Source organism: Felis catus, chromosome F2 (assembly GCF_018350175.1).
Source record: "Felis catus isolate Fca126 chromosome F2, F.catus_Fca126_mat1.0, whole genome shotgun sequence".
Taxonomy (NCBI): Eukaryota; Metazoa; Chordata; class Mammalia; order Carnivora; family Felidae; genus Felis; species Felis catus.
Genome location: NC_058385.1, coordinates 18930107 through 18942956, shown reverse-complemented (window position 1 = coordinate 18942956; position 12850 = coordinate 18930107). Strand labels below are relative to the sequence as shown.

At 38.4% G+C, this 12850-nt stretch overlaps 1 protein-coding gene across 1 annotated transcript in view; it reads right to left on the bottom strand.

The window, feature by feature from the left end:
• Positions 1-12850, bottom strand: part of CF2H8orf34 (chromosome F2 C8orf34 homolog) — a 405526-nt gene that overhangs the window by 296263 nt on the left and 96413 nt on the right. Inside the window, 1 exon segment of the mRNA XM_019822764.3 lies at positions 12348-12476. Within this exon segment, the coding sequence (XP_019678323.2) occupies positions 12348-12476 (129 nt within the window).

Sequence of the window (12850 nt, the reverse complement as noted above, 5' to 3'; positions counted from 1 at the left end):
ATTTTATTTCACTTTATGAAGCCAGTACATCTTAATCACAGAAAAATATAGAAGACATAATACGGGGAAAAAGGAAAACAAGACTCCATTCACAGACAACTAATGATAACAGCTGGTTATGAATTCTTTCAAATAATTTTGTACACAAGTACAGGCATACATATAAATACTGTATGTCTATATAGGCATATATATGATAAAATTAAAACAAAACATACACACTTTTGTTACCTGCTTTTTATTTAAAGCATATCTAACTATATTTTATATTGCTATTTTCTACATCATTTTTAATGGCTATACAGTGTACCGTTGTGTGAATGCACCATGATTTCTTTATCCATTTCTCTAATAATAAAAAATATTTAATTTCCAATTTTTCACTATTATGAGTCTCACAGCAGTGAACGATGGAAGTAGAGCTTGAAGACAGCAGCACACAATTTGGAATATATTTCCATCTTTTTCTTATAAACTTGTCTGCCACTTCAGACACCTCGGTTTCCTGAAATACTTTCCCCCTTTGATTTTTATGAAAACATTCTAGCTTGGTTTTCATTCCACCCTTTCCATTCTTCTCAGCTAAATCACTTGTCTACTTATATCTCAAATGCTGATGGTGTATGTTGGTGGTTGTCTTTGTCTATGCACTGAAGATCCCCTCATCCTTATCCCTAATCAAGTATCTCCAAATAGGCAACTTTTATATGTATGTGCTTGTCTGCTGGGACCAGAGAAGAGCTATCCACAACACCTGGATGTGCCTTCTGTATCTGAAACCGGGGTGTGAAACAATACTCCTCCTTCACACCCAAACCTTATTTGAGGTAGAGACAGCACCCAGTCACCTTGATTATAAACAAAACCAAAACAGAAAACAAATTCTTATTTGAGCTAGAGACAGCACCAGGCACCTTGCTTATAAATAAAACCAAAAACTAAAACAAACACTTTCTTCTCTCTTTATGTGCACCCTTCCTTCATAAGAGCCAAAAACTGTTAGTCATATAATAATCCACATTTTCTTAAGTCCATTCTCTCTTTTCTATCCCGTGGCTTTTTTGGGCTTTTTTCATCTCATCTTTGCCTTGAGGCATGAACCATAATCACTGTCCCAGAGTGATTATTCAAAAGCATGGGATGGCGGTTGCTTACAAGATCCCTGTAACATAGAAGCCGCCACCCCCTGACTCCCCTGCCACCTAGACTTCCTTCTTCATTGCCTTTTTTACTTGCTTTATCCTTTGTGCATCAACAGTATAAATAACTTTCCTCTTACACACATGCCTCCCTCCCCATGATATATCTTCACTCTCCTTTCACCCTAGCTTTACCATTTCATCCTTCTAGACTCCATTCAGATACAGTTTCCATCAGGTTGGCCCTAAGCCCCCTTGTTGGAGGCTCTTTGATGCTCCCATAAGCTCCCGTAAGGTGCCTTTTACAAGGCTTTGAAATCCTGCTTCTCACACCTATCTCTCTTACTAACCAGTGAACTTGAGGTCTGGGTGCACATGTGAGCCATCTTGTACCCCCACAGGCATGTATGAGGACCAGATGAATCCGTTCGGCAATGAATGGATAAATAACTGCTGCGTTATCTGCTTCCTTCTCACTCCCAGGCTGTCATTCTCCAACTCCTCAGGCTGTTTGTCAGGCAAGACTTTCTGGGTATGTTCATGATTAACAAACTAAAAAAGTCATTTGTTATTTTTTTCTTGGCTGAGTCCAGACTGCTATTATCAGTCACGGAACATAAATATCTGTCTTCCGTCCTCTCAGCAGCTGGGTTCTTTTCCGTGGCAAAGTTCCAGCCAGTGTTTCTCATGAACTGCAATCTATAGACTGATGTCTGGATGGACTAAAGATACTCATCCTATTGCTGCTTCAGTTCAGGGAAAAATGCTAAGAGCAGCAAAAGCCTTAGGCTCAGAAAATGCTGGAAGCCCTGCTACCCTGGAAACAGAACTTTGCTAAGGAAAAGATTCTACTGACCAATATCATACAATAGGGAGCTTTTAGTTTGTTATTTACCTACTTACTTACCTATTTATTTTTAAGTGTAACTCCTTCAATAGATAAGCACAAACAGCAAGCAAGTGTGTTCAGAGAAAAATATAGAAGCACAAAAAGGGGGCACCAAATCCAGTCCAGGAAGGACAGCAACAGTAATTCATTTTGGAAGAAATGATATTTAAGCTGAGCCTAGAGAGAGGAATAGGATTTAGCTTGGCTGAAATGGAATCTATAGAGAGAAGTGACGGTGACATTTCAGGGTACAGGGACAACATAAGCAAAAATGTAAAATAGAGGACCTTCAATAAGTGTGAAAAACTCCTGTGTCGCTGGTGCATAAATGGCTAGACGATAAGCCTTGAAAGATGATACAGGAGACCGGGTCAGATCAAGTGGCACATTCTATGAGGTTTTAAGGAAACACTGAATATCTGCAAGAACTTGGTGTCAGGTTTTCACTTTAGATCCATCACACTGATCACAGCAAGGGACTGGAGGAACTGAGAAACAAGAGTGTGGGCAAGACTGGTTGTTCATTCCTCAAGCCATTTCCGTATTTCTCCTGCGCCCACAAGCTAGACTACATTTCCCAGCCTCACAGCTAGTTGTGCAATGTGGTCAGAGGGAATGCACTACACTTTTGCCTCTAGGCTTCAGATCTACTTCTCCCTTCTGCAGGACTGTTGGAGGCCATGTACTGAAGATTGCAGACTAACAGGAGGGAAGTAGTCTGCATCCCTACCACACCACACTGAACTACTTTTTGAGGGGAAAATACTTACGTTGTATTCAGCCACAGAGATTCTGGCCATGAGATTCCCCTAACACAGGTTATGCAATCCAGCCAGCCACTAGCTCAGTAAGGGCAGGGACTGCATCTGTTTTTCTCCATCACGGGGCAGGAATGAAATGAAACAAAACAGAACATGTTAAATGGATAAACCAATGATTTGGTCAGTGATGTTGAGAGTATGAACTAGGGGTAGAGAAGAGAATCAAACCCAAGATAGAGGGAAGATGAGCAAGATTTAGTAATTAATTACTCACGAACAGTTAGGAAGAGAAAGGAATCTGTAAGGTTCCAGTCTGTGAGAACTGGAAAGTGATGGATGGTGCTGTCACCTAAGAAGAAGCATGAGGAAGAAAAGCCATGTTTGAAGAGTGGTGTATGATCTACTTAGACACACTGAGTTTTGTGCGGCAGTGGGATATCCGAATGGAGATAGGCTTCAAACATTTTCCACGAAGTGTAAACAGTCTGGATGGGAAATATACTCAATTAAGTTAGCTGTGTGGGGCTGACCATTGTAACTGTGAGGGAGGATGACAATGGAAACAGAACATTTGAGAGAACAAAGGATGATTTGTGGGAACAGCATTCAAAGTGGCCAGGAAGACAAAGGAGCGCCGGAGTGAAACCTGTAAGAAATGGTGTGAAGGGCATCCGAGAAGATCAAATGAGGGCCTGGGCCCAAAAGCAGATCTGAGAGTCCGAAGACAGACAGAATAATCAATGGTGTTAAAACTACCAGAGCAATTTTGTAAGATGAGGACTGGAAAAGTGTTCATTCAGTTTGACCATCTGGGTTCAACTGGTAACCGCGGTGAGAAAGGTTTCAATAGAATGATAGGTGCAATCACAGAGCCACATTGAGGGGAGAAAGGAGGAGAAACAAGTAGAGATAATGAGTGTTCATCATTTCTTTTGAAAATTTGTATGAAAGAGGAAGAAGAAATTCTGACGTCTTGAGGTAACTCAAACTCAAGAGAAGATTTTTCATGGGTGTTTGTTTTTAACATTAATTACAGCTGTGGTATCCAATGGTAGCCACTCATCATGTGGCTGCTGAATATTCGAAATGTGGCTAGTTCAAACTGAGATGTGACGTGAACTAAAATTCACAACTAATTTTGAAGACCTGGTATGAAAAAAATATCCCAATAATAATTTTAATATGGAATACAAGTTTAATGGATAACTTAGATACACTGGGCTAAATAAAATATTTTATTAAAATTAACTTTACAGGTTTCTTTTTGCTTTATTGTAATGTGCCTGTTTGAAAATATAAAATGTAATGTGGCTCATATTACATTTCTGTTGGGCCATGCTCAGCTGGAGCATGTTACAGGATATTAGGGATAAGCAGTAATACACTTATAATATATGTGGTAGGCAGAATTCTAAGATGGTCCCCAAGGTACACAATTGTGTACTCCTTTCTCTTTGAGTCTGCATGGTGGGACTATAAATATGAATATGAAAGGATATCATTCTCATGATTTGGTTACTAACTGGTTCAGTGAGTAAATCAGAAGAGACATTATCTTGGATGGCCCTGACCTAGTCAAATGAGCCTTTTAAAAGAAGGCCAAGCTTTAGAGAGATGCTCCTCAGTGCATTCAAAGAAGTAGTTGTGAACTACCATTACCAGAAGATCACAAAGCAAGAACCTGAGAATGGCCTGTTTCTAAGAGCAATTCCCGGCCAATAGCCAATGAGCTACAGTCCTTGCTGTTAGTACTACAACAGCAAGGACTAAATTTGGCCAATGACCTGAATGAGCGTAGAAAGAGACCTTGAAGCCTCAGGTGAGATCGCAGCACCAACCAGCACCTTAATTTCAGCTTGCCTAGACGCAGAGTAGAGGACTCAACTAACCTACGCCTGTACTCCCGAGCCACAGAAACTATAAGGTAGTAAATTGGTATTTTTTTAAAGCCACTAAGTTTGTGGTCATCTGTGACACAGTAATAGAAACATAATATCTAATATTTAATTAGCAATTATTATGTATCATAATTAATCATAATTAATGATACATATTGCAATTTTATAGAAAAGGTAATTGAGACACAGAGAAGTTAAGAAATTTTCCCAGCATCATAAAACCAGTATCAGTGGGACTGGAATTAGAAAGAGTTCCACATACAGGAAAGACAAAATGATTAATGGGAATCAGATCTCAGAGGACTGGGAAGGAAATGGGATCAAGATCATGGGTGGAAAGCTTAGCCTTAAACAAGAGGAACAACTCCTCCATTGAGAAGGGCAGGATAGATGTGGATGTATTTTCGTATGCAGATGGGTAGAGGGGAACACATTTTACACATTTTACAATTAAGTTTTTCTATGAAGCTGGAGGCAAGCTAATTGCTAAAACAGTGAGGCAGGGAATAAATATGGGTGTGGAGATTATTGTGTGGGTTTTTCATAGTTGCAGAAGAGTGGAGAAAGGGAGGGACTGACCAAGATAAGTAACAGTGCTGAAAATCAAGAATCTAGATGTAGGGTTCAGCTGGACCCTGCCATTTTTCCTTGGAGCTCTCAGCCTTACTGGTGAAGAACCAAAGACTGCAGCACTTACACCAAGATGGGAACTTCACACAGAGACACAGCAGAAGAATGGAAACAACAGGGAACAAGAATATTGGTGACACAAGCCCATAGTTCAGTATGGGCAGGGGAAGCAAGAAAAAAAGATGAAAAAGAATGAAGTGCAAATATACTGCAGACACTCCAATGTACTGAAGGTCACAATGCAGGAAGAACAAGAGTGAGGATAACAAAGAGCCAGAAAGAATGCAAGCAGGAGGAACCACCATCTGTAAGCCATGAGTACATTTAACTTTGGAATATAAATTATAGATCATTAAAACAAAGACTTGTGAAAACTGGAGAGGTCTTGATGGTAATCTGGGATAAATTACTTCATTTTACAAAAGAGGAAATTTGAGGAAGCAGGTCAAATGATATACTCAAACCTGGGAGGCGCCTGGGTGACTCAGTCAGTTAAGTGCCCAACTCTTGATTTTGGCTCAGGTCATGACCTCACGATCTGTGAGAGATGGATCCCCGCGCCAGGCTCTGTGTTGACAGCACAATGCCCACTTGGGATTCCCAAGAAAAATCAGTATGAATTAACTTTGGGATATATATTTTATTTTCTTTACATCAATACCTATAGAAAAATGCTTATATCTATACTCACATTCATATCCATATCTACATATATATCCACATTAATATCCATATGCATATATAAATATTTATTAAACAGAAGTATGACCAGTCACAAGCAAAGATAAGTAGGCCCCTGTTACGTTGGGGGTCGTTGTAAGTCCATTTTCCCTTCTCTCCATTAAAGAAGAATTACAATGAATAAAGGGATGATAGAAACCGTCTTTTAGAAAACCACAGTAATAACTGTTCTAGGCAAGAGTCACCAACGGATGCTGAAATTACTGGGTGAAAAGTGTGAAAAAGAAACATGATATTTTCGAAGGTTTCATGTATCTTTCCTAAGATATTTATTAACTACAAAAAGGAACAGTATTAACTTTATAATGGTGAAAGCTGGTAGACACCACCTTAACCAACTGACTGAGGTTAGTATCACCAGTAGTAACATGATGGGCCCTAATATAATGCACTGAGAAGGATGCTGCCCTAAGGCCCTTCAATCACAGCCACTAAAAGAAATACATTATTTGGGAATGTGAAGGTCTTGTTTCTTTGCAACTTCCCTATTCAAAAACAATTTTTCTCACTACTTGAAAGTCAGATGGAAACCAACACTTGAAGGAAAAGGCATGAGTCCAGGCTCTTGGATTGTGAAAGTCAGGTTTGAAGAACATTTGGAAATGCGGCAAAAGGAGGGATCCAGGAACCAAAAATCCACTATGCCTACCATATCATGACTATGCAGCATTACAAGACACTGCAAGTTTTTCTAACACATCTACCTTTTAAGGGAATCATAACATAAAGAGAGTCATAGTTATTGACTGACTTTAAGATAAAGCATTACATTGAAAGGTTTGCAAAAAGCCAGGAAAAAAAAGCATGGTACAGTTGTTAGTGAAACAAAATTCCCATTTGCAAACTGAAGAGAATACCTAGTCTTTCCCGTTATTATTTAAATCCTTTCAGGAGAGAGAGAGAGAGAAACTGAGGAAGAGAAAGAGAGAGACAGAGAGAGAATTGAAGCCTGGATAAGCTGACAGCTGCAGAGCTGAGATAATTCTATCATTTTGAGAGATATAAATGATTTTTTGCTGTCAGTCTGAGGTAAACAACAAATACTTCCAAAATATGTCACATCTTTTGGAAAGTACAACTGAAATAAAGCAAACCTTGCCAGAGAGAATTCTATCAGAAACTACAAAAATTAAGAGATCACTAAAAATTTTCAAACTTTCCTATCAACAGCTATGGCACTGGAGAGAGAAAGGTCCACAATAACATGACACTGAATAATCACTTTGACCATGCCTGGAAGAAAAAGTCCATTTCCTATGTCTTAGTAAATAAAACAATGCAAAACAATCATTAGAGATGGGAGATTAGGTTAGAGAAAGAGTTACCAACCTGAAGCTATTATAAAATCAAATAAGAATTAATAACATTCTGCTTCAGGAAGATAAAGAACTAAGCTGGTGATTACATAGTTAAATAATGGGCATACAGACTGCTAAATAAACACCAGTAAACAGTAAAGCTGCATTTCTACTAATTTACACTGGTCATCTCGGGCAAACTAATAACTTAGTAGTTAGTCACATGTTGGGCCGAAGACAGAAAGTTTGTACTAAACCTCAGATATTGAAAATCACAAAAAGTCAGGTCATTCCAAGAAAGCAGCATTTTGTTCCAAAAGAGACTCAAAAACACTTAAAGGGAGAGAAGAGCAATCCCTCCATATGTGAAGACCTGCTCTCTAACCCCACCCCCCACCACTACTGCCACAAAAATTAAAGCCCTCTTAAAATCACCAAGAGAAGCCAAAAGCAATTCTCCATCATATACCTTGAAGCTGAACATTACACCTTATTTCTGGCTGAGCTACTGACTCACCTGATTGCTTCCTTGGCCCTGACTTTGTCCCAAGAATAATGTGCCATATCTGCACCTCTTCTACTCTCCCACCAAGGACTGCCTTCTAGCCATTTTTGTTTCTCCAGATTTCCTTCAAGAATTAAATGAGTCCTGGGGCAGCTGGGGCACCTGGGTTGCTCAGGTGGTTAAGCAAACGACTTCGGCTCAGGTCATGATTTCACAGTTTGTGAGTTCGAGTCGTGCACTGGGCTCTGTACTGACAGCTCAGAGCCTGGAGCCTGCTTCGGATTCTGTGTCTCCCTCTCTCTCTACCCATCTCTGGCTCATGCTCTCTCTGTCTCTCTCAAAAATGAACATTAAAAAAATTTTTTTAAAAAAAAGAATTAGGGGCGCCTGGGTGGCGCAGTCGGTTAAGTGTCCGACTTCGGCCAGGTCACAATCTCGCGGTCCGTGAGTTCAAGCCCCGCGTCAGGCTCTGGGCTGATGGCTTGGAGCCTGTTTCTGATTCTGTGTCTCCCTCTCTCTCTGCCCCTCCCCCGTTCATGCTCTGTCTCTCTCTGTCCCAAAAATAAATAAACGTTGAAAAAAAAATTAAAAAAAAAAAAGAATTAAATGAGTCCCCTGTTATAGCCCTCCAATAGCCTCTGATCACAGGACTCAGAAAAGGCCACACCCAAGTTTTCTTGAGACAGACCATAGCTTGAACCTTGATATTTTTGTCACTCAACTGGGCAACATGTAACTGAAAGGCAATCAAAGTCCTTTATTAAAACGTTTTGGGGGTGCCTAGGTGGCTCAGTCAGTTAAGTGTCTGACTCTTGATTTTGCTCAGATAATGATCTCATGGTTCACGAGATGGAGTCTCGCATCAGGCTGTGCACTGAGAGTGGAGCCTGCTTAGGTTTCTCTCTCTCCCTCTCTCTGCCCCTCTCCAGCGTGCACTCTCCCTCTTTCCCTCAAAATAAAGAAACATTTTTAAAAAAAGGTTTTAGGGGCGCCTGGGTGGTTCAGTTGGTTGAGTGTCCAACTCAATTTTGGCTCAAATCATGATCGCAAGGTCATGGAATCGAGCCCCACATCAGGCTCTGCGCTGAGCATGAAGCCACTTTAAGATTCTCTCTCTCGGGGCGCCTGGGTGGCGCAGTCGGTTAAGCGTCCGACTTCAGCCAGGTCACGATCTCGCGGTCCGTGAGTTTGAGCCCCGCGTTGGGCTCTGGGCTGATGGCTCAGAGCCTGGAGCCTGTTTCCGATTCTGTGTCTCCCTCTCTCTCTGCCCCTCCCCCGTTCATGCTCTGTCTCTCTCTGTCCCAAAAATAAATAAACGTTGAAAAAAAAAAAAGATTCTCTCTCTCTCCTCCTCTGCCCCTTTCCTCTGCTTGTGCTCTCTCTCTCTAAAAACATAAAAATAAAATCAAATAAAAAAGCTTTAGGGACAGGCCAAATGTTTTCCTACAAATTAACAATGATATAACAAGTGTCTATAAGGCAATTAATCATATTTTAAAGAACAAAAATACTATATCTGTGCCATAATTGGGCACATTCTTCAATCATCTTTCTTTTAATTCATGTTTTTAGATAAATTGAGACTGTAAAGAGACACAGGCTCTGTCCAAAGGGGTAAGATTTATACATATTAATATAAACCTTTGGCATATTAATAGAATAAGACTTACTTCATGAACATAATATAGTAATAAGCCAAATTCACTTTATCATTATTTCTTCCAAAGCCAAAGGTAAGGTCTTCTTAAATCACAAGCAGAGAATTTCTACTAATAGCAAATTATAAGATCCTATGCAATGGGAAAAAGACGGTCTCTTCAACAAATGGTGTTGGGAAAACTGGACAGCAGCATGCAAAAGAATGAAAGTGGCCCACTTTCTTACCCCATACACAAATATAAATTCAAAATGGGTTAAAGACCTAAATGTGAGCCCCCAAACCATAAAAACCCTAGAAGACAGTACAGGCAGTAACTTCTCTGGCATCGGCCTTAGCAAAGTTTTTCTAGATAGGTCCCCTGAGGCAAGAGAAACAAAAGCAAAAATAAACTGTTGTTAATACATCAAAATAAAAAGCCTCTGCACAGCAAAGGAAATAATCAACAAAACTAAAAGGCAACCTACAGAATGGGAGAAAATATGTGCAAATGACATACCAAAATATATAAAAAACTTATACAACTAAACCCACTAAAAACAAATAATTGAAAATGGGCAGAAGACAGGAAGAGACATTCCACCAAAGACATCCGGATGGCCAACAAACATATGAAAAGGTGCTCAACATCACTCATCATCAGGGAAATGCAAATCAAAACTACAAGGGGATATCACTTCACACCTGTCAGAATGGCTAAAATAAAAAGTGTAAGAAACAACAAGTGTCGTTGAGGATGTGGAGAAAAAGGAACCCTTGTGTACTGTTGGTGGGAATGCAAACTCGTGTAGCCACTGTGGAAAACAGTATGCAGGTTCCGCCAAAATTAAAAATAGAATTCTGATATGATCCAGTAATCCCACTATTGAGTATTTACCCAAAGAGCACGAAAACACGAATTCAAAAGACATATGAATCCCTATGTTTATTGCTGCATTATTTACTATAGCCAAATTATAGATGTAGCCCAAGTGTCTATCAACAGATGAATGGATAAAGAAGATGTGGTGTGTGTGTGTGTGTGTGTGTGTGTGTGTATACACACACACACACACATATATATATATACATATATATATATATATATATACAATGAAATATTATTCAGTTATAAAAAAGAATGAAATCTTGCCATTTGCAACAACATGGATGGATCTAGAGACTATTTATGCTGAGATAAATTAGTCAGAGAAAGACAAATACCATATGATTTCACTCATATGTGTAATTTAAGAAACAAATGAACAAAGGAAAAAAGAGAGAAACAAACCAAGATATAGATTCTTCTTAATTATAGAGAACAAGCTAATGGTTACCAAGGGGAGGTAGGAGGGGGGCTAAATTAGGTGATGGGGATTGAAAAGTACACATATCATGATGAACACTGAGTAACAGTACTGTTCAATCACTACACTATACACCTGAAACTAATACAACACTGTATGTTAATTATACTGAAATTAAAATTTTAAAAATTAATTCAAAATTTATAAGACCCTGTGATAAGGCAAATTAACTTGTGATGTGGGTTCACTGCACAAAAAATCCAAAAAAGGCTCTAGTGAACTATGAATTAAGAGGTATGAAAAAAACTCAATCTCTATATGTAAAATTATAATACAATAAAATATAATGTGTAAATATATATAATTATATACAATATACAAATGCATATATATTCTATACACATATTATTTCTCCCCAAACATACCAAAGGACAATTTTAATTTTTTTAACTCCCTATGCTGTGCGTTTTATTCCCATGACTTATTCATTCCATAAATGAAAGCCTGTATTTCCCACTCCTCTTCACCCAATTTGCTCATCCCCCCAGGCAATTTTAACTTTGATACAAGTCATGAAGCTAGTACAACTGTGCTATGTAAAGAAACATACAGATTCTAAAATAGAATCCACTAGAATGTGCTAGTATCCTATCTTCTATTTAAGAATTTTTAATATTCCATATGGCAGAAGAAAATTTTAGTAAGATCATAGCATTAGTGGGCTTCTAAAGGGACCTAATTTTAAAATTGAGAGATATTTAAGAACCTGAGGAAGGCAGGAATACTTTGAACCCACTACTACTAAAACCACAAGGTATAAATGTATATCTACATATATAGAAAGCATTTATCAGATCAAAATATTTGATTGCCTATTCTCATGACAGTAATATTTTAAAGTTTTTTACTTGAAATATGTAATTTTAAACTTTCACACCTATCAAAAGGAGACAGACCATGTCTTCCTACTCTGGAGACAAGAGAACCAAGGCTCACTGGAGGTTTAATGATTTACCTGGGGTTATTCATAAGTGGCAGAGCAAAACCTCTAACCTAGGCCTTGGATTACAGAATCATTTTTTTTTTAAATATGTTGCTAGGTTCTGAAAGGATTCTAAGAAGAATCTGCCCCCGTTGCTACCCTGAGAGGTTTAGAGACATCAAAAACTCATGAAATCAAATGGTATGTTTACTAATTAGGATGACATAAAACAATGAGGTTCAAAAGAGAAGAATGAGTAAGACCATTACATGTGCAGCTGACTTGGGTAACAGAGACCTTGTAGAGACTGGAATCAAACAGCAAGGGCAAGAGACAGGTTGGGGTGGAGTGTCTACAGCTCCTCCTACTCTATATGCCAGTCTTCCCAGGAATGTGTGTAAATTACAAGATCAATCCTCATTTCCAATCTCACACACACTATCACAAGCTCTCATGTAATTATAATGAGGATGTTGGAAATGGGTTACTGGAAATTGGAATAAATATTTCTACTTTAATACTGGTTAGGAATTTCAATTATAATCAAGTAAATGAACTTACTTCGAGAAAGATTCTCAAGGGCTTTTCCCAGCTTCTTGCTCTCTTGAAGGATGTGGTTCAATTCATCAAAATCACGACTTTCTGGTTTAATTCGCCAGTTCCACTTAGGATGATCTACTGACCTTGGCACTATGTTTTAAAAAAAATGATTACTCCATAAGCATGCTACATAATGATAAAAACTTACTATTCATCATCATGTGAGAGATTGTGTCAAGATCAATGTACAGAATAAAAATGTTTGTTTTGGATATGGTTTTCTTATGGGCAAACAGAGGGAAGTTACAAAGCTGGGTTTTAAGAAATGTTTTCACTGAACTAGTAAAGGAAAGTATGACAATATTTAAGAAAAAAAGAAAATTCAGGTACTAATTTAAAACCAATAATTTCTATAATTTAGGGAAAATATACAAGCAAAGTATGTTTTATATAATGTTTTAGCAGCTTAAAAAATAATTACTAACTTCTTCATTAGCAATTAGTAAATATTTTTAAGAAATTTT